The 23,354-nt window shown below is 41.5% G+C and overlaps 2 protein-coding genes and 1 pseudogene across 3 annotated transcripts in view; 2 read left to right on the forward strand and 1 right to left on the reverse strand.

Annotated features, from left to right (window-relative positions):
- Positions 1–10,382: 10,382 nt before the first annotated feature.
- On the forward strand, positions 10,383–11,321 carry LOC108393384 (olfactory receptor 51I2). The gene has a single exon (XM_017654144.3). The coding sequence runs from the start codon at positions 10,383–10,385 to the stop codon at positions 11,319–11,321; it is 939 nt and encodes a 312-aa protein (XP_017509633.3).
- A 3,418-nt stretch (positions 11,322–14,739) lies between these two features.
- LOC108385358 (olfactory receptor 52B6) overlaps positions 14,740–23,354 on the forward strand; it is a 122,891-nt gene continuing 114,276 nt past the window's right edge. For both annotated transcript variants that reach the window (XR_012122587.1, XM_037000985.2), the window contains exons 1-2: positions 14,740–14,878; positions 17,740–17,925. The gene's annotated coding sequence lies outside the window, so the exon portion shown is untranslated. The remainder of the gene's footprint in view (positions 14,879–17,739; positions 17,926–23,354) is intronic.
- LOC108393381 (olfactory receptor 51I2-like) lies at positions 19,294–20,257 on the reverse strand (annotated as a pseudogene).

Raw genomic sequence — 23,354 nt, forward strand, 5'->3', positions numbered from 1 at the left:
TTTGACTTTTCTAGAGTTTCAATCTTCTTCCTAGTCCTCTTAGTAAACACAGTGAAATTAGATGGTGACTAGAGGCTGGGGAATTCCCAGATACCAGTAATTATCAGTAATAATCCTGACAATATATGGGCCATGAGAAAGTATTTGTCTCTTCCTTTGTGTTCTCTGTCCTCCATCTGAGAGTTCAAAGTAACCCTTTAATCAATAGGATTTCTTTTCCCTACTCCCCTTTAAACATCTTTCTTCCCCCCAACCCAGGTTTAAAGTTAATCTCTCCAAGAAGTCTTCTTAGGTTCAGCCTCTGCAGTTCTACTTCTATAGCATCTTCACTGCAAGATTATTGTTAAAACTTGAAGGAATGAGGAGACTCTAAAGAGCATCAGCAGATACTAAGGGCTCTCCTACAAGATAGGTTTACCCACTGTCTTTAATACCTCGTGTGCAAATATAGGTAACCCAACAGGGCATATTTCATCCATGTTCCAGATTTTTCTCAACCTAGAAAAGAACTTTGAAAAACTTCTCCCCAAAGGAAAATATGCTCTGTTACCACCCAACAAACACTTTTTCTTTGTTTGTGCCATAGGTGTGTTGGTTAAGGCTTCCTAAATGTGACTAATTTAGGAAGAAAAGTCAAGAAGATGGATGCAGAATAATAATGTGGTTCTTTTGCATAAGATGTGAATGAGCAGGGACACACACATAGCCACACAGAAGAACCATCAAATATGCATTTCTATACTCCTACACATACTTAGACACTCAGATATTCATAGGTACTTCCTCATATCACGCAGAAACTATCACACACTCCCTTAGTCACACATAACACTCACAACCACAGAATTTAGGAAGACTCATAGCTACTCATTGCCATTATACAAATGTTTCAGATATCCTCTCATGTTCATGCCCTCTGGAACACATATGTACAAACATACACACACACATATATACCCAGTACCACAAATTGTCAACATGAACACACCCACAGTAACATCCCCACCAATTATATTCCCATGACATACTCAATACTGAAAATTCAGCTAAGATTGAAAACCACATTGTTGAATGACTGCTTTATTCAGTTCTGTGATTTTTCTCTCCAGCTGCGTACTCAACAGTTAGGTATAGGAGGGAATAATTCAAATTATAGGGGAAAGTATATAGAATATTCTCAAGAAAAAAATCTAGATTTGATGCGTCAACCCCTTAAGCTAAGGGTTATGGTTTGGTATTAGGGTTTTGATTCAGATGGGAAGCTGGCATCAGGGCCTGTGCTCCTTGGCTTAGGGAGGGAACAGATTGGGCTCATGTTTGGAGAGGGAATATGAGGGTCAGAGATTGTCTGAGGTTGTAGTAAGGATGTTAAAGTTTGGGCCAAGTTTTAGGTAAGGAACAGGTGGGCCATCTGAAGGAGGGGCACTCACTGGGTGGCAGATGCTTCCTCTCCTGTAGCCAGATGTACCAGTCTCTGAGTCCAGTCAGCAGAGCAGCTCAGCTCACTTTCCTATGACTCATATGTTTATGAATATCCCAGAATCCCAAGGCTTGTTTGTTTGCAGTGGTAGAAAGAAGAGTGGAAATAATGGAGAGGCTGATATTGATGAGTAGTGAGTTGGGCCATATGAGAATTGCTCCCAAGAGGATCTGGTCCTTGACCCCATCATCCCTGATGTCATCATCCATATCAATTAACATGTTCATCTTTCCTGATCAGGGAGTGGAGACACATATGCACACAAACATACATAGTCATAGACATTCTGAGAGTCCCACAGATACACCCCTAGACACATTCAGCTGTTTATTAACATTCATGTTATCTCTCTTAGATCCAGATACAAACAGATAAATACAAATATGCTCATCAACCTCCCAGTGCACTAGTCTCTAATCTTGACATCAAACACACACTATAATCTATGAATGCTTACATTGATTCTAGAGACTAATTGATAGGTTACAGATAGAATTTTAGAAATAATTGGAGACTCACACGTATTTGAAGAATCAATCAAATATATTTAAATACACTCTAATGTTCACATATCCAAAAGTGCATGTTTCAATCACATATTCACATTCTCATTAACCGACAACAAAATGTTCACATCAACAAATTCATATCACCCCATCCATTCACTGGCTCATATCTGGAGTATAAATGCATTGCATATTTTTTTCAAATGCATGTCAGCATCCATAGACATGCCTCTTATATAAACACTCCTTTTACTCCACTACTATATGGGGCCTACAAATTGCAACTTAGTTTGAACTAAAACCAAACAAAAAATGGTAGAAAAATGCATTTTTGAACACTATTCTCCACCAGGTATTATTCTCAGAGCAGTAAAGACATGACACCTGTTTTAACAAAGAAGAAAAATATTGAAAAACTGACCGCTCAACAGTCCAGACAAATATGCCTCCAGATGCTACCTAGAAATATGTCATAAACCAATTTCACATAATCATTGCATTTGTCAAACTTTATCTAATGTGAGTTTAAGGTCTGTGCATTATGTGTATGAGAGAAATCAAAGAACTACACAAAATATTAAATTTAAATTAATGACATGAATGCTGAAATATTTACAGAGAAGTGTACTGATATTGCAACTTATTTTAAAATGCATCAATGAGATAAATGGACTGATGGATAGATAAGAAGGAAAATGTATAGGTAGATACATGGTAAAGCAAGCATAATAAAATATTAGTGATGTATCTATACTGATGTTCACTGTAAAATTATTTCAAATTTCTCTGTGTTCAAAATTTTTCATGAGAAGGTTGGAAAATCTGAAAAAAAATAACACAGTGGAGCAAGATATGGATCATTCTGAAGGCATAAACCATGTTCAAAACCACAATGAAAATTCAACCTAAGGCAAAATGATCTCAAATCCCAGTTTAAACCGTCTCCTGGTCATCTTTTGTATAAACTTGGTTTTAGTTGTGTGTTATGGGAGAAATGTCATATATTTGGCATAACTGATAAATCTTCATATGATTAAGCAGGAGGATCAAGTTTCTCAGCATCAGCTTGTTTCGTCCCAAGGCCAGCCGCTTATGTTTCACAAATAAACCCTCCCCACCATGCTTCTGCCCGATCTCAGGGGCACCTGGTTGTTCCCGCAGATGTTCTCTCTCCAGCAGAGCTACAGAGCCATGCAGAGCCAACTCTTAAGAAATCACGGCAGTCACAGCAGAAATGAATAATGTTCTAAAGAGTCGTCAGTTTTACTTAAGTGGGTAAGATTTTAAGGATACATGTAGGTCTTGATTATGTGCTTATTCCAAGTTGTTCCCAGGAAATCTGGCTGACTTGGTGAGAGATCATTTTATAAACCAAATTTCTACTCAGAACTCGAGAAGTTCATTACTCTCACTTTTCACAGACTACAGTGAGTCGACACCTTACATGGGCTGACTGTGGAGATGAAAGCCCACAGGAGATCATGTATTTTACAGTGCAACAAAGCAGTGAGACTGATGGGAATGAATGAATTATGCTTCTATTCTGGACCAAGGATAGTCTATGTTACCCTCAGATCTGCTCCTCACCCTTCTGAGGCTCTTCTCCATATCACAGGGGTCCAGTCATTGCTCAACCAATATCCCAGTGTGGATAAAATGAAGGTTCTTGTGGCCAGGATTCTCACCTGGCCCTGGCTGGGCAACTCACTCCACATGTGTGGGAAATGTGTTGTTACTGACTCTGTATAAAGAGCTCTGCCCAATGCTCTGGGCAACACACAGTGGCATGGCTGCAAGGCTGCAGGAGAGCAGAGCAGAGGCTGGAGTGGTGGCAGTGCCAAGGACAGAGGCCCAGAGGCAGAGACCAGCTTGCTGCATGCAGACTTGCTGTGAGTGGACAGGATTCTAGTGACTGACCTGCCACTGTGAAAATAAAGTTGGGTATAAACCCTTTCACCCCAAATATGTTTTACTGTCATTTCTTTGGTCACACTGAATCCATACTGAACTTGCCTGGGGCTAAAATCAATAGACAAGACACCCAGTCTCCAGTGTCAGCTGGCTTCCAGATGGATCAGTTGCTTGGGAAGCACTGGCAGACAGACCAAATGTCACTCACTCCACTCTTCTGCCTAAAGCAGAGTCTGGCATGGGCTGGCATCTCTTCCAGCTTCTGTTGGTTGAGATCACCTTGGCTCCAGCTCTGGCACACCTTAGACTCTGCAGCAATGGGATATTGGTGGCTTCCTGCTGTTGCAAATCTCTAGATTGTATAAGCATCTGCTGGTCAGTTTCTCAGCTCTTTTGAAATCTGTGTAAACAAATTATATGATTAAACTCACTGACTTATGGTTATTATGCTACTTTTTCTTGGTCCCAATCCTACCTTTCATATTTTTCTTTGTGATGTTGGGCCTGGGACTCTGCAAACTGCATTTCTCCTTGGCTGACCAGCTCCCAAGGTCTACATATAGGGGGCACCAGAAAGCTAGAGTAGGAAGGAAGACTTGCTTTCTGTGACTATTGTGTTGCCCCAGCAACACTTCTTCACCCAAGCACAAGGGGTTAATTCCAGAAGCATTAGTTGGTTACATTTTGCAGCTTTTCAACATTCCCAGAACTGGTTACGATGACTTCTTAAACACCTCCAAACAAGCCAGAGAAGTCCTCTGCCCTTCCTTTCTCAGAGGAGTAAGTCTGCCTGTCTGAACTCTTGAGACTGCAGCACCACAGAAACAGTGCCACTCTTCTGGGTTTCAGCTTTGCAGCGCTTCCCCTCTAACCTCATAAGAATTAGTAATTCCAAACTCCTCTTTTTGTTCCTCCAGCCCTAGGGTTAGAAACCACTTCCTGAATTTGCTACTTCCAGTGACCGTCTGTATATTCTCTTTTTGTCTTGTGGGTTCTCTAATGCTTGGTTAACAATTGCTTACATTATTTCTTCCTAATTAAAGGAACTGATGTGGTTTTAGGAAGGGAGGGAGGGAAGAGAGAAGGAGGAGAGAAGGAGGGAAGGAGGGAGGGAGGGAGGAGGACAGGCAGACGGCATTGCATTTGTCTCTCAGAGCTTTCATTCCGGAGGGAGCTCTGTCATGAACAGCTCTGTGGCAAGGACTATATGACCAGGAACTGAAGCCTCCTGCCAACAGCCGTGTGAATATGGAATTGTACCCTCCAGACCCAGTCAGGTTCCTTCACAGACTGCTACCCAAGCCCACTGCTTGACTGAAACTTCAAGAGAAAATATTAGCCAGAACCACCTGATTAAACCTCTCCTACACCCCTGGTACCTAATGAATAAGGCACAGATTTCATAGTTTAGTGAGAGAATAAGCGTTTATTATTTTAAGCTGCTGAGTTTTTTGGTAAGTTGTTATATATTAATGGACTGCTAATATGAATACAGGATCCATATGTCAAAGCCTGAAAGGTTTAAGTCTAGGCATGGACTAGACACTTAGCAATGAGTGGTGTTTGTCTAATTCATTTATTCACTCATTTCCTTATTCAGTGAATATTATTGAGTAACCGATATATAGTAGGTGGAAGTGAGAGGAACTAATGCAATGCAAGGGAGCTAATTCTTACCTACTTGAGAATATCAAAAATGTATGTTTTCATATTTGTACCTTAACATAGGGTAGTTCAACATAAAGTCTGACACTGGTGTCTCTTTTGTATTTATTTATATTTTGTTAATAAAAATATATGTAATTGAGAATACTTAAAGATAATCATAATTAGGGCAGAATTTTTCAACTTTAGCATTATTAATATTGTGGACTTTACATTTGAGTTACTTTGGGGCTTAGTATTTGAGTTAATAGTGCTAAGGTTGAGAAATTCTGCCCTAATTAAAGGCATGAATGAATTATGATTAGAGGGTTTAAATAAAGATTTCTGAAGAGATAACACTGGAAAGAGCTAACTTCCCCACACTGAAGAGAAAGGAATAGGGAAGTGCTTCCCACCTTACCCGGATCAAAGGGGGACATCGGGGATTCTACTCAGGACACATGTATTTCCTGAAATTCAAGAAAGAGAGACAACAGACTAGCCCTTGTTCATGCCTGTCAGTCTAAGTGGAGAAAGGGAAGTTCCCTTGCTATCCTGATGGCAGGATTGAATGAGGGTGGTTGCTGATTTAGGGTAGAGCATCTATTGCAGTAGAGGAAGGCTGACCATTTCCTGGATGGGCTCCATGCCAGAGAGATCTGGCATGGTGTTTTCTTAGATCTTGTCCAAAAGGGTACATGGTTCTACAGGGAGATCTGGGTTGTGGATGGAGTCATAAGCAACTATATAGAGTACAGATACATGAGTACAAATCAAGTGGAGAAGTAGAAGGTGGAAGAAGCTTCTTCAAATAATCTATGAAAGCACCCAATGAAAGTCAGCTCTAAACATGTAACATACTTAGTAAACATGATAGCAGTTGACTGAAGCACTAATGAATCATAAATCAAACCCTGTCCCTTCTCTCTTCTCCCTAAAGTAAGAGCCAGAAATAATGGTTAGCAGCAAATGAGGGATAAGAGAAGAGGAAAGGCTGTGACTCTGAGTGCTGGAAAGCTTGACTATTACATGAGGTTGAGCATTCTGATTACTCTCCAGACTCATAAAAGATGTCTCATTATGTGAATGTTAGCATAAATCTCAGGGAACTGAATTTTCATCCCCAGGAAAAGAAGGAACTAGCCCTATTCTACACATTGTAAGGGATAAGAAAAATAAAATTAGTTATTCTCTGATTATACCTTGTTTGTTTGACTTGGTCAACATATTACATAATCCTGGGGTCTCTTTAGAAGGTAGTGAGTCCCTGTCTTATGTGCCTGTCCACCCATCACAACATGGTGTTTCGTACTGAGTAGAGAATTGTTCTGGCAGGTTGCTGAGTTATTTTCCAGCTAAAAGAGCACACGCTTTATTCTCAGTATTCATTAAGGGACCCCAGGGGACCTTCCTGAAGCATTTTGAGGCCCCGTCAGCATCACTCCTCTCTCTCCTGGGCTTAGGGTGAGGCATAAAGTGGCTGGCACGGATTCACTTTTGCTGCTTGAGACGAGGGTGTGTTTCTCTGTGTCTCTCACTCGTCTGTGTTAAGGTGAGTTCTGACTCCAGGAAGGGTGAGCTAGCTGACTCTCCTGAAGCGTGCTCTAAGGAAAGGGTTCACCTTAGGGAGAAGGGTAGGTGAGGTGAACAGGAAGAGACTGTGTGGTGGTCTGGTCATCAGATGCAAACATCTTAGCATTATGAGCAGAGCCAATGGAAAAGCCCCTGGACGTGGGGCTCTTGTCCTGGCACTGCCACTGACTGTAACTTAGGGTAATTAATGTGTTTCTCTAGATCCCTCACTTTCCAGAGTCATCTCCTTGGGTTACATGGTGATTCATTAACATTGTTGCAAGTTGAGGGAGAAAAGCAGGACTCAGGGCACAGAAAAGGTTCAGATATATAGGAGCAGAGCCATCACAACCTATTCCAGGACTCAGACTAACAGCTGAGCCAGCACACATGGCTGAATTTTGGTCTTGTCTCAGGAATTCTGAGATAAAATATGTTAAAGTCCTCCAAGATGATTAAAAGAGTAGGAGAAATCAGCTAGTGCTAAACTTTAGACGGACTGGAAATAGCTAAGCATTTCTAATCTTTCACTATTCATGATGTAGATTAGAAACTCTGGTCATTAGACAAGCTTTTCTGTACATCTGTCAAACCCTGTCTCCACCTTATTTCTAGGCATTCACTTTACCAGAATATAAAAAGTAAAATAAAACATCAGGGCTATAAAGAATCTTCGAATATGTCCTGTAAAAAATTTGTAAGAGAGAGGATCATGAAGTCTAGAAAGAGAAGTAGATTTTCCAAAGCTCGGAGAGCCAGGGTTAAATCCCGGGACTCCTGACCCCCAGGGTGTTACCTGGGGGTCATAACCCTAAACCACCTTCATTTCAGTTAAAGAAAAGTTCTGCATTCCAGGGGCAGGAAAACTTGTGTTCAGAATTAGAAACAGGTAGTTTTTGCATCATTTTCTGTGTATTTCTGCTTTTAGCCAAGACCCTTTTTCAAGAGTACCTGAGAAATATCCATCCAAGAAGGCATACCTCTATTTTCCTTTTCAGCTTCTTCTACAACACCTTAATGTTGCCTGAAAGATCTCAGTAAGAAACCAGAAGATCTTACAGTTCTTCATTTAAACTGAGGTTTTATCACTGACTTGTCATGCACCATGAGGCAAGCTTGCCTCAGTGGTCCTCAGTTTCCATGTCCATCAAGGATTAAATGAGCAAATGGATGTAGAGTTCCTTGCATTGTAACTGGCATATAGCATGTGCTCAATAATCTTGTGTTTTCTCTCACTGTTTTCTTCTCTTAACATGCATCCAGACAACCCATAAGGTCAGTGGCCACTGGGTATGATAAAGAATGTGATCCTGGGATTGTCAGGCAGCCTTTTTCCCCCAAATACTAAAACTTAGATCTCTGTACCCAGAATGACCTTTGCCCTGCCCTATATACAATCCTGCTTTTATTGAAGCCTGTTTTCTTTTCCCTTCCCTTTCTGTTCCCTTTACATTGGCTCATTTCTCTTCTGTTTTTTTTTTTTATTACCTTCCATGAGGCTTGTATGAAGAATGGAAATTGTAGTCAAGTGGGAGAAATGAGAGACAAATAAGGTTGGTCAGTCCTGGAGCCCAAGAAATCATAGTTCTGGAGGGGAGACAGCCATGCACAGACCAAGCTCTAAGGCCAGAAGGGATGCAATCAGTCATACACAGAAGTGGCCACTTTCACAGGGAGAACTGAGTTCCACATTGCCTGAGAAAATTCAGCAATGTTCCCAGATAATGCTGCAATGCAGGTGCCCTTACTCCTCTATTCCCATAAGAAAGGACTCTAAGATTATGCTCTGGCCTTGCTTTGCTAGAATTTGGAAAGGAAGGAGAAAGGGAAAATAGTGGTACATATTTCTGGATTTCTTTTCCCAAAGGAAGGTGCCTCAGAAGGCTGAAACGTGTATGCCCAGTGAAAAGCTTTCTAGACTTCTCTACCTTCACCCATCATGGAAGAATAAAGGTGAAGGGGATTCAAGAGCATCAGAATGACAGGAGAATAAAAACTATGATCACTCTCACAGAAATGGTTGTGGGTAAGCCTCTAAGAATTGAACAATTAATAAGTAAGTGTCACTTCTTGAAAAACTGTGAGAGAATGCAATATTCACTCTGGGTGGGCGAGTGGGTTAATGAGAGTGGCCAGGTGGGAGTCTACAGACACATAGGTGGAAGTGTTGTGTGTGTATACAAATCTGCATGTACACCCTAGTGTTATGCATGTATAAATGCTGCATATATACACATGTGGACTGAGAACATAAGCACCACAGGGAGTGTGCATGTTAGAGTATAAAGTTCAAGAAGGAGTGTTGAATATATTTGTAAGATTGTGAAAGAGAAAGACTGGGTGAATGTCTCTAAGAGTAAAGATGGGAAGAAGGCAGTACAAGGCTGTTGTGAAGGCACATGAATGTGTCTATGTGAATAATGGAGAGTTTGAGAATACATATGACCATGTATGCTGGTGAAAGTCTGTGTTTGGAAATGCCCACCTACAGGCTGAATGTTAGTGTACCTACAGAATGTTAGGGAAGAAGTCATAATTTTTCCACAAACAGGAACAGCTTTGTGCTTTTGCACAAACGTAGTTTCTCTGTTGCTTTTTTTGCAGCAATTCTACCAGTGAAAGGCTAATATCCAGGCAGTTTCCTCCACCTCCCACTGCCCCTTCCCCATCCTGACCAACACATGCCATAATTCAGACGAGCTCTGGGGAATGCTGTCATTAATCAGGGACAGCATTAAATTTAAATTTAATTTAATATTTAATTTAATTTAAATTTAAATAAAATTAAATTAAATTTAAAAAATCAGATTAAATCTCTGAATTAAACAACATTTTCAAGGGAATATTAAAATGCTTTCATGAGTTATTGAAAACTTAAACTCCTGGTGTTCTTTTATAATAACTATCTATGGATTATAGTTAACATATTTTCACTCGATAATTCTAAAACACAATAAAATTTTGGATAAAAAACGAAAGTGTTTTCTGTGTAACTAATTGTCATTTAGGAAGCATGTCAATGTCTTCCTTCTTCCACAAAACAGAGGGAAATATTAGCCCAGCCTGTAGCCTGATAAACATAAAGTATGAAGAAAAGAAGTTTACCTGCATTTTCCCCAAGCCAGTGATTTCATTGATGTATCAGTTTGCAATAAAAACATCTCCCACTGCCTTTTACTCCCTGGCTTCTTGTCCTCTAGGAAGCGAAACTCAGAAACCTCCAAGTCAAAAGGTCTGAGCCTGGAAAGTGACCTGGGATTCCTCCTGCCATGGGATTGTTCAACGTCACCCACCCTGATTCCTTCCTCCTAACTGGTATCCCTGATCTGGAGAGCTCTCATTCCTGGCTAGCAGGGCCCCTCTGTGTGATGTATGCTGCGTCCCTTGTGGGCAACACAGTGATCCTGCAGGCAGTGCAAGGGGAGCCTAGTCTTCATGAGCCCATGTACTACTTCCTGTCCATGCTGTCCTTCAGCGACATGGCCATGTCCATGGCCACAATGCCCACTGTACTCAGAACCTTCTGCCTAAATGCCCGAGACATCACTTTTAATGCCTGCCTAGTCCAGATGTTTCTCATTCATTCCTTCTCTATGATGGAGTCGGGGATTCTGCTGGCCATGAGCTTTGACCGCTATGTGGCCATTTGTGATCCCTTGCGCTATGCCACCGTGCTCACTAATGAAGTCATTGCTGGAATGGGCTTAGCTGTGACTGCTCGGAGCTTCATCAGCCTCTTTCCTCTTCCCTTCCTCATCAAGAGGCTGCCTTTCTGCAGATCCAATGTTCTTTCCCACTCTTACTGCCTGCACCCAGACATGATGAAGCTGGCCTGTGCTGATATCACTATCAACAGCATCTATGGACTCTTCGTTCTTGTATCCACCTTTGGCATGGACCTATTTTTTATCTTCTTCTCTTATGTGCTCATTCTGCACTCAGTCATGGCCATTGCCTCCCGTGAGGAACGCTTCAAAGTGCTGAACACATGTGTGTCACATATCTTGGCTGTACTTGCATTTTATGTGCCAATGATTGGGGTCTCCACAGTGCATCGCTTTGGAAAACATGCTCCACGCTACATACATGTCCTCATGTCCAATGTTTACCTCTTCGTACCTCCTGTGCTAAACCCTCTCATTTATAGTGTTAAGACAAAGGAGATCCGCCGAGCCATTGTCCGTATGTTTCACCAGATCAAAATGTGACTTTCACATTTGGCTTTAAAATCTGATGGTTATTGTAGTTATAGACTGTCATCCATGGTGTTAGAATCATCAACATCACTGCCATTTTCATCATCATTAAGAATAAGATAGATCTGTGTCCTGGGGGAAAAGTAAAGATCAGGAAGTAGAATTGCAGGATTTGTAACACAAAATGCACAGTGCATTCAACAAACACCAATGGCATTTATAGAAAGAATATTGGTGGCAACTGAGTGATTAGATAAAATTTTACAGAAGATCAAGCTAGGAATTGTTTTCTATAATACTATTACTAATATAATAGTTCATATGTTGAGTCTTAAAAGTGCCAAGTTCCATTCTAAATTATTGGTGTACATTCATTTAATCTTCGTAACAGTCTTATGAGGTGTTGAAAATTAAGTTGTTCAGAGTAACACAGATAATATGTGATCCAGAGGAGATTCAATCAATACTAGTCTGTCTCCAGTATTTGTCCCTAACCACTACAATAACTGTGTCTATTGGCATCAAAATTAACATTACCATAGTTATCTTTGCTTTCACCACCACTGTTATTTTCAAACATTCATGAGTTGCTTTAACTTTACAAAGTGAACTGTGAAAGACTGTCAGAACTTTCCATGAGACATATGAACAGTTACCTATACTAAACAAATAAGCACTGAGAAAAAGAAAAAAAAAAAGAAGGTACAGGAACAAATATGACCCAGGAAATCTGGTAGAGGTTAATATCTAGAAGAAACTCCAGATTTCTCTCTGCTTCATTTATCTGCCCATCCATAGGAAAACAATATTCAACAGCTGAACCACAACATTTTTTTTTGACATTGTACTAAGTACACTATTTTTCTCTCTCTTCCATCCCTGGGACTTTACTTTTCTTATACACTCTAATAGGAGATATCAGAAATTATGGCCCTCTAGCGATCTAGCTCCAAAAAGTCCTGGGATAGGCAGAATATAGAATTTATGATTTAGACACTAGACAATGATTCTTCTGGACCTCCTGTTGGATTGATTTTCCTTACATACTCTTTCTTTGATTCCAGGGAAGTAGCAGACAATAAGAATTCCCTTGGACTGATTTTCATTAATTTTGGGTTACTTCTTGACTAAATTAAGGGAGATGCCCTATGGAGACTGACCTACTGACTGGAGAAACTAAAGTAGAGACCTCACTGCAGCAGAGCATATGGTTGTCTAGATGTTTTCTTTCTGTGCAAAGCTTTCCTGAGGAAATATCAAGGAGAAGTGTCAGGTGCAAGAGGAAGAGGCCTATTTCTCAATGGAGATAAAGTAAGAATTTGGGATTCAGTTTTCCAAAAATGCACAGAAGTACAGTAAGAGACTCATAATATATGTGTCCTTGTCTACTAAATAAATTATTTTAGGGCATGATTGAATCACGTAACTCAGCATGACCTTAAATGGAAAATAATTGAGTCATTTGTTGATAGAGTCAGAGTATGATCTTCTGCCAATTTAAATAATGACCTTTCTGATTTATAGAAGAAGCTCTATATTGCAACATCAAATAATAATTATCATCATAATTGATTATGCCTTTTGAGTTTAGTTTTAAACGACTATATAGATGCAAAAGCAAGGCTTGGGAACTGCTCTATGAATATAAGGAAAACTCTCATTGATTCTCACCCCAGGGAGAGAGAGGAATACAGCCATATGATCACAGCCCTAAGTGTGAAGCCCACTAGAACAATAGGAGAAAGGACAAGGGGCAGGGGAGTGATCCTCCTGAAAGCCTCGTGCTCCTCTGCACTTTATTTCCTCCCTTTTTTCTCCACCATCAATTAGAAATGCTGCTTGTTTGCAAGGGATGGGGAAAAAGCACCATTAGGTTTCTTCAGAGTAATTCAGATAATATGTGATCCAGAGGAGATGCCTTAAGAAACACTTAGGGCCATTCCTGCAGATTCCATCCTAAGAAGGCCTAGGATAAGCCTGGCTTTGGCCTTAAGTAGAAACTTTATTTTACATCTTTTAATTTTAATGAGCTTTTCTTTGAATTCACTATGTTTCCTTATTGAAAAGGTAAAATACTTGGATTTCAGACTAATAAAAAGGAAAAAAGAAATTACTATACTTCTTTTATTTTAGGCCCCTTAGGTCTGCCTCTAGCCCAAGAATATTAAAAACTGAACATAGTTGAGCTGAACTTGCAAGGGGATTATTTTGAGGTTTGTGGAAAAAATAATCTCTGAGTAGTAAAGATCATGCCTTTGGCTCACCTTGTCATGGGTGCATATCTCATCCTGAAGGGTCCCTGTTGGCGGGGGGTAATGAGAGAGAGAAGAAACCAGAAGAAGAGATATGAAAGGAAGGGATTCTTGATCTCTGTGCCTCATAATAAGACTCAGAGGAAAGTAAATATAACTAGAAACTAATACAAAATCGAAAAAACAAAATCCATATTGTGTGGACTTCTATGGAATTGATTTCTGTGAGCCCAGGAAGTGAGAGAAGCTTCAGAAAGGAAAGCCCGGTAGAAGACGGTGATGGTCAGGCCGCTGGGCATGGCTATCAGTCTCACTTGCTGAATGCCACCAAGAGGCCCAGCCCTGCCACAGCAAAGCCATCTCCAGACCCCATCAGCTCTGCTAGGACAAGACACTGGGCTGCTGAGGTTACAGTTCAGTTGGGTGAGGAGTGCTCTTCCCTCAGAAACCCTTTTACAGAACACGTAGGAGCAGGGGCATGGAGAGTTTATCTTCTGAGTTAATTGCTCATCAGGAGAGCATCTAATACTCCATTATTAACAGGACACGTTTCCTAACTATGCCAATGCAGGGTAGACTCAGACCCTGTATTGTTCTTTCATTTCCAGGTAAGAGGGATCTATTTGTTTGCAATTGTACATTTGCGTACAAACAACCAGAAGATGCCCCCCAGACAGCTGAGTGGAATATGTGCCCCTAAATCGTCCAGGTTTCATAGAAACTACAAACAGCTTATGAGGCCAACAATCACTTCGTGAATTATCATCTTGCTAACCTCAATTAGGATCACAGCAAGGAATTACCCTCTGCAGGGGAGAGGAGCTCTACTGTGCGAGCAGTAACTCAGCATGATGTCAGAAATGCTGATTTGGTTTTGGGATGTGTCCCGCTAGGGGTGGGCAGATGTGGTTTGGCTCATATTTAGAATATGAAGTGTTCTTTTCCCCTTTTTCTTCTATTACTAATGGAAAACTTGTTTATCAAATAAATAAAGGAGATAAATTAACCATTAAGTGATTATTCCATTTAGTTAGTTTGTCCCTGTGTGACTCATGAGACACCTTACAATGTGAAAGGGTCGCGGAGATGACCCCGTGCGCTGGGTCTGGGGCGTCGGAGGCTCTTCACCGGCTTCCGGCCCTGAAACGTTTGTCCCGCCCACCATCCCCGCAGCCACGGCCATTTCCGGTCTCTGCCCTCAGAGCACAGTGCCTCGTGGAACCGTTCTGAACCCAGTGAGGTCCTCCGCGAAAGCTCTGAACGTTCTGGTGGCAGGTGTGCGGAGCTTCTGGTCCTGCGGCCGCTGGCGCACGCCCGGTGAGTAGGGTCCCGGTATGCTGAGCCCGCCAGCTGCCCCTCTGGAGCGCTTGCCTCTCCCGTCCGTCCCTCCCCGACTCCCTGCCCTCCACGTAAGAGGACCAGTTACAGATTTCACCAGGGAAGCTCCCAAGGAGCCTGGAAACTGTCGCAGCATCGAAATACCTGATATTTCAGTGACATTTGCATAAGCCTCCAACATTCTTCAAATGTAAAGGATAATATCCAGACAAAACTCTCTACGTTTCTGGAGCCATGCACCCTTCACCCAAAGCATTGGGGTGTGGAGGCTTTATTACAAGCTTAGAAGAAAAGCATCTCAACTAATAAAAATGCAAAGAACAGAGCTGGTTACTGAACCATCCTGATTTTACATCACTTCCTGCCAGCCATGGTGCTCAGGAAAAGTTCTCCCTAAGGTGTTTCTCAACCTTCATTCCTCCTGGCAGAGATATTTGGTCACTGTCTTTTACTTGACCCCAGGTTTAAAAACACGTGGAGATGTTTGGAGGGAGTGGATATAATTCAGGTTGCAAACGATTTTCTTTACAAGTTTTGCTTTTAGTTCGTTTGCCTGTAAAGCAAAACAGCTCATTCATTTTATTTATACATTCAACAGTGTTTATTGAAACTACAATGTGGCAGGCATGCTGTTAGTTTTGAGAGCTCAGTGGTTATGAAATTAGTTACTAGGGTTTGTGAGAGAAACTAGCTGAAGAGAGATGGACGAGACATGCCAAAGTCTCCTGGGATGTGTTTACTGACTACATATTCCTTTTAAATACTCCCTTCCCAAGCTACACCACATTTTGAATGGCTGCCGTGTGGTGGAGGAGTTCTCTGGTGGAAACATAGTAAATGTGCATGCAAACTGTGTCAGAGTAGAACAAAGGCCTGGAAGCACAAGATTATGCATGTAACACAAATATCCCTTATTTCACACAGAGGTCAGTAAGCTTCCTGAGTGACAATGTGTATTGTTACAATGAAAGGCAGACAATAAGCAACAATGGCTCTGAGTCAGCTTTAATTATTTGTCTCAATAGTCAAGCCCAATGTCTCTGACTGAGACAAACTCCTGTGTAAATGCTAAACAGCTTATAAGTGACAGTGCTGTGTGGTCTTTTCTATATTTGTCAGGACATTGGGAAAACAAAATCTATTGTGGATTTTAACACAAACACTTGAGAGTCAGCTACTTAATAAACATATCTTTGACTCAGTATGAAAGAGGCAAGTAAAATAAATCTGAAACTCAAAGCAATTCCTGCTCAACAGATATATTCAAAACTGTAAAATTGGGTTACAGACACTAGATTGGAAATAAGCCCCATGTCAGTTATTCAGCAAGGTATACAGATTAATGGTTGCATTCAACAGGAAATACTGTTCAACATTCGGGATCCAAATATCTACAAGAATGTTTTTACAAATAATGCAGAAAAACAAGTGTATGATTATTAGGGCAAAAGACAGTAATAAGACACAACTCGGGTATAGACTGCACAACTGGGCACTATTTTTAAATCAATCCTGATGTATTCTCAGTATAATTTTTTAAACCTGTCAGCCTTTAGTTGACACAAAAATATTATAAACAGGCTTCTAAAAATTTATCATTTACTTAGATGTCAGTACATTATTTAAATATTTATTTTACTAGTTTGAACAAATAGAATTTCAGAAAAAAAGCTTTTTTTGTCAAGTCTATTAGAGAATGGGTCAATATTTATTATGAAGCTGGAAAATGCACACACACAATGGATTATTTTTTCTATATCAAGGAAATAGTTTTAATTCCGTGTCTCAACAAATTTCTCTATAATTTATAGTCAGTATAAACAGGCTGTGTGCGTGTATGCACACATGTGCTTGCATCTCAGCTGGAAAGTGGGTACTTCTATAACGCTCAAAGAGATTGCTGTCACTGTTCTGTGCAGTGACTCCTTATTTATTCATAACTTAGTTCAGCACATCTGTATTCAACTATTGAGACACACACAAGGGTACATCTCCCAAGGTCACATGCTTTCATTATCAGGAACCAGGCTCAAGTCATTTCCACATCCCATGCTTAGCACAGAGCTTGGCCAGTGCAAGGCATTCCATGTGGGTTTGCTAAGTGAATAAACAAGGGATTATTGCACAAAATGATGATAGAAATACTTTCAGTGTTATGGAGGTACTCACTCTTCCCATCCTCATACCTGCTTCTGTGACTTTTCAGTTCTGTAGCTGAGATTAAGAGATGAAGAGAAGCCTAAAAAATACTTGGAAATATGTCTGCCATGTGATTTCTGATATTCGGAAATAGATTACTGAAGCATTAGGTAATAAAAAGATTTTTTTAAAAAGTAAAGAAAGACCAATCCCATTTTCTCATTGTAAGCATGACCCTAAGTTCCATAGGCTAATCTTTGTCCTTGACTTTTTAAATTTCATTTTTGCTCATAACTGTTTATAGAGTTAGCTTATGTGCACTCTTCATCCCCATATGTGAAGAAGGATGCTTTTCCACGGTGACTGGGAGGAAGATTCTCTGGACTGGGAGGGGTTGGCAGGGTAGTTCTTGCAGCTTTGCGGTTCCAGAGCTCCCTCTGTTGTGCAAACAGCTCAAAGTAACACCTCTTTTTGAGGCCGCTTCTGTATCCGGGAGCTAAGCCATTTCTAGAGGAGGTTTAGCTCCCTCCCTCTGCTCTCGCCTTTGAGCTCTACAGGCCTGTCTTCTGAGGATACTCTGAGAAATTTTATTTAGCTGCCACTGTGCTTTCTGCACTGGCTTCCTCTATAGCCTTTTTATCTGTCATCAGCAACTTCTTTTACTCAACTGATCTGTATCCGTTTTATGTGGTATTTTTCAGGATGAAGTTAAATCCATTTGTACAAGCTTATTTGCTGAACAATCCTGAGGTTCTCAAATGGCAGACCTCCACAGCGCTCCATGATCTTCTTAGGTGCACAAGGACATGGCCCTTATCAAGATTGTTCCCAGCTTCACCTGTCATTCTCAAAGCCATCTGCCCAGGTTTCTGCTAAGAGTAGTGGGGGTGAGTATTTATGACTTTTTTTTCTTTTGCTTTGTCTTCATTTCTTGTTGGAGTAAGATTTATTATTCCCCTCCACTGCACGCTTCCCTACCACTGAGTTTCTAACCTGGCGGTTTAGCTATACCTACTTTGTCCTAGAACACTTGAGATTTCCCTGTCACCTAATATTGTTGAAAATGTTATCTCTAGGTTTTTCTGTTTTTGGGGTGCGGTTTTTGTTATGGTTGGTTAATTTGGCATTCAGAAGGGGTTTGGAGGAGATTTCATAGTGCTGTTATATACAGGACATCATGTCGCTCAATCCTTACAGCTTTCTTTTAGAAAAGTTATTTCACGATCCTTTGAGAAGGAAAAAAAAAACACAGAAAGGGATCGTTCTTAGAAAAATTACAGTGTTTTGCCCTGGAGTCTGCTTTCTCCCATCATCCAGCAAACTTAAATTATGCCACTGGCCAGGAAGGTCCCCACACCATTGTGTTTATCTCTGCTAAGCTTCCACATGCCTGTGTGGTCTGAGTTGTGTGTGCTTTGAATGAATTTGCAGAGGATTCCTATCTTAGTAGCTGTTACTCCCCAGGGATGTGAATTTCCTGATACTCTTCAGCTACCTCTCCTCTGCTCTGGGGCGTGCTGAAGCCTCTGGGCTTGGGTGCTGACTACAGGCCATGAAAGTCCATGTTCCAGAAAATCATGGACCAAACTGCCATTGCCTCTGAATCAGACTTCCTCCACCATCAGTCACTAGTGTCTATAAGCTTCCACTTAGAGTGCCTGCTAGCTCCCTAGAAGAAAGTTAATCCTCCCCTCAGTCACACCCAGGACATGGCAACATAGGATATTTTTCCAGAATACTTTTCTCCTTGTTTTAAACTTCAGGATTTCAGGTGTTACATGGGTTTCACCGCATAGTCAGAATGGCAAGCGTGTATGTTCCATTTTGAAGGACTCAGGAATCCTCTTACTTACAAAAAAAGGTCACAGCTACTGTGTACCTAATTTTTAGATATTCAGAAGTATTCCTTTCAAAAGTATCTTATGATACCTATGATCTCAAGTAACATAATCCCCAGTCATACCATGGTTTATATACTTGCACTAGTTTTGTCTGTTTTGGGGACTTACTTGAAAGCATAGATGTCACTAGTATACGTGGACAAATAAGAGGGACTAATTGAAGATTGTTCCTCATTAGGTCTGAGAAAACTCGTTTATGGCAACCTGCAGCATAGTTAATTGCACTGTAAGGCAGTGTGAGGTTTTGAGTTAATAGGTTATAGTCTGGCCATCCCATACAACTAATGGCAGGTGCCCAATTGCAGGTCAGTTTATAGAAGGAGATCGAAACACTCCAGACAAGCCTCATATACCCCAAAATCAACAGTAACAGCAAGCTCCTAAGGTACCTGACTTTCCACGTGGTCCCTTCTAATTAGTGCTTATGTCCAAACAACATCTTGTGAAGCCTCCTACTAATCTTAGTCTTGATGGAATAGATAATTGGGTTGTACATTGGGGGCACAAAGAAATATACCAGGGATGTGAACTTGTACACAAACTCGGGGGCGTACATCCCAAATTGATGAACCATAGGCACACCAACCATGGGCACATAGAAGATGAGCACAACACAGATGTGTGGCGCGCACATGTTGAGTGTCTTAAACTGTTCCTCCTGGAAGGCGATGGTCAGCACAGAATGCAGTATGAGCAAGTAGGAGAGGAGGATGAGCCTTCTCCTCATCCTCCAAAGGCAGAGATGACAATGAACAGTCCATACATGCTGTTGATGCTGGTATCGCCACAGAGCAGGGGGATCAGTAGAGATGTAAGCAGTAGGGATGGACTAGCACATTGGCTTTATAGAAGGGCAGGCTCTTCAGAAGAAAAGGCAGTGGGAAGACCATGCAGAAGCTGCAGGTGATGGTGTATATGCCCATATAAGCCACGTGACTCTCAGTAAGAACTGCAGGGGATTATAGGTGGCCACATACTGGTCAAAACTCATGGTAAGCAGAATCCCACACTCTGTCCAGGAGATAAAGTGGGTGAAGAACATCTGGGTCAGACAGGCATCAAAGGCAGTTCCCAGGGCATGGAAAGCACAAGGCTGCCAGTAAGTGGGCAACGTAGAAAAGGACACACCCAGGTCATTGACAGACTGCAGAGACAGGAAATAGTACATTGGCTGGTGCAGGCTATGCTCCTCCTTTATGATGAAGAGGATTGGGATGTTGCCTAGGATGGACACAGCATAAAGCAGCAAGAGCAGGGCAGTTAGACAGGGCTCCAGGCCTGCAGTTAGTGTGAAGCTGGCAGCATGAGAGATATTCATCCCAAAACTCTCCAAGAGGGTCCCCAAGTGGTTTTGGTGAAGTATGATCACATAGTGGAAGACACAAAGACCAGGTGATCACTGACCTCAGGGTAGAGGGGACAATGATACTTAGACTCCATACTAAAGATCATGAAAGAGTCAGGAAGGTGCAGGCTAGGGGACACTGGTTCATCTCAGGCCTTCTGCAGTCTGACCACATCCACAGATGAGTCTTGGGCTCCAAATCCTTCCCTGAGAAAAATCCTATGATTCTTTTTCTGGACATTATCCCTTGTTTTTCCTATATCTGTATTTATTACAGGAAAATCAAACCTTTCTCCAATGAATGTGAAAGATTTTGCTCTTTCTCCCTACCAGGTCTTAGCCACCACCTTCTTCAAGAAGTGGGGTATAGAATGTCTTCCATGGGTCTTTCCTTTGTACTGTCCACCGACTCCACTGACTAATGTGCTTCCTGTTGTGCAAACGATGGCTTTTTCATCTCTGAGGGTCCCCTCTCTCGCCCGCACTCAGGCGTCAGTCACTGAGCCTCCTCGGCCTGCCTTCATTGCCTGAGCCCCTCCCTTACTCACCAAAGGTCCGGAAGTTCATGCTCCTGCACTCCTGATTCCTCTTGGGTTTCCTCTCCTGTACTGCCTTGTTTTTTTCTCTGTTTAGATTAATGATTCTCAAACTGTGCTGTATATTAACTTCTTTAGAGGAACTAAACTCCTTTGCCTGGGCCACACTCATACCAGTCAAATCAGCGTGTCTGGCAGTGTGACACAGAATCAGTATTGCTTTTACATTTCCCTCCCAATAGGCGGCCAAGCTTGAGAAGCAGGGCTCTGGGTCACTCCTACCAGTTTCAGACGTATTCCACCCCACACCAACTTCTTCCATACTGAGGATCAGTTCAGGATCTGCTATTGTGGTAAACAAACTAACACCATCAACAAAACCCTTTCTATTGCCCTCACATACTGTCCTAGTAATCACTCATTTCTCTACTCTCTTTCATAACTGTTATCTTCAAAATTATTTTCTACTCATAATGTCCTTCTTATCTCTCCTCTGCATGGGAATGATCCCAAATTTATGTCTGTGGCTCAGACTTCTCTTCTAGCTGTGGGCTCAAGCATCCAACTCCCTGTTGGACTACCATTTGTAATAGCTCATCAGCTTCTCAAATGTAACAAATGCAAGTTGAACTTGCTGTTACGCACCATGCTTAATTCTCTCCTATATTTACTATCTCATTAAAGTCTACCACCATCTATCTGTGTGCTTAAGCCAGACAACTCTAGGAGGCATCTTCTCTCATCCTCCCCCATTCCCAGATCTAATGAATCTTTTACCACCTTTCCAAAATATACTCAGCTCTGGCTCCTCTTCCACCTGTAACTGATCCCTTGGCATCATTAACCAGGATGTCTGCAGGACATCCCTTGTCGATCATCCAGCTTAGTGCCATGCCCTTCCTAATCTGTTCTCCACAAAGCAGCCAAATTGTTTATAATAGAAATAAAATGGTGTTATGCTCCTACTGAAAATCTTCCAAGGGCTTCCCTTATCCTGTGAAATAAGAATTCAGTTTTCCTTCCCATGAATGGCACACAGCATCATCGATCCCTGGGGACTTGTCATCTTCCTATTACTCTCTGCATTTCTTTTCTGCTCATGGTTGTACATCCCTATTCTACATCGCCACACATACTCCTCTTCATAACTCTTATCACACTTCAGAATCTTGGTGAGTTATTATATGTGTTTAGTTATTTGATTAGTATCTTTCTCCCCCAATAAACTATGTGCTCCCACAATTGTCTGTTTTTCTTCTCATTTTGACCTCAATACTTAGACAATTCACCGGGCATAGAGCCCTAGAATAGGACTTAGATATTACCAGCTCTAGTTCTAGCCAATTAATAATGATTGCATAGATAAATAAACTAACTGAGGAAGAAGGTGTGATGTGCTGCATTTTTCAGTGTAGAATAAATTTAGATAAGTGAACATGTAGTAGCTGAGTTTTGATATCAACTTTTCCATTTACCAGCTTTGCATTTAGTTCACTTCTTCATACCCTGTTTTCACATCTGTTGCATAGAAAAAAAATGTGCAGACATTTAAAATTCATGTTCAGGACCCTGGAGCTAGACAGGCACTGAATAAATAGCAATCAAGAGAGTGGTGATGAAGAGGGACATTTAAGCTCTGTGGTGGCCCTTTTTCCATACTGTCTTCCGGCTTTCAGTTTCCCAACCAAAAGCTCTCTCCTTTTTCCTCTACCTTTTATCCACTGCCCTCTGAGAATAATGCAGTATGAGTTAATCACTCGGCACAAAAGTTTCAGAAGATGCCTGGCTAGGAACCTTAGAGTAAAGCTCAGGGTAGTGGAGTTCAGGCACCAAGAGCTATAGATGGGTTTGGGGACAGAAGGAGAATGCGGAGAATATCTCTAAACTTAGATTATAGACAGTTTCTCCTACTGCAAATATCTATACCCTTATAAGAGGGTAGGGTATGATCTTGAAGCTATGAATGGGCTCCAAATCCTTCAGTCCTCTGTGAGGGAAGAGAGAAGTCTCAGCTCACCTCTCCAGGGCAGCTCGGGTGGATGGGAGGAGAGACGTAGGCAAAGTGTCTGCTAGGGAAGGAGCACCAAGGACTCTGCACACAGTCTCCCTGCCAGCCTCCCTGCCTCCCTCCCTCCCTCCCTGCTCTGATCTCTGTAAAGCTGTCTCTTAAAGTCCCCCTGGGCACTGTTTACTCCTAGGGCTCAGAGAGGTGGTGGGGCAGCAGGAAATGCAAAATAAATGTGAATGGATGGCTCCTCTGTGCCTGGAATTTCTCCCTCTTAGAGGCTTTCGAAGAAATTAAGAGTTAGAACTGTGTCCTTCATTTTATAGAGGAAGAACTGAGGCCCAGAAAGAACTCATTCAGTAAATCAAAGCAGAGCTGGAGTGAATCCCAGGCCCTTTAACTCCCATTGAGTCCCAAATTAGGTCTCTTTCTACTAATTATGCCACAACCCAAATAGATTTCAAGAGACAAAATAGCATAACCACTAAGAGCCTTATTATTTATTATCAACAAATAGAGTGACCATTCT

The sequence above is a fragment of the Manis javanica genome, chromosome 11, assembly GCF_040802235.1.
Source record: "Manis javanica isolate MJ-LG chromosome 11, MJ_LKY, whole genome shotgun sequence".
Classification (NCBI taxonomy): Eukaryota; Metazoa; Chordata; class Mammalia; order Pholidota; family Manidae; genus Manis; species Manis javanica.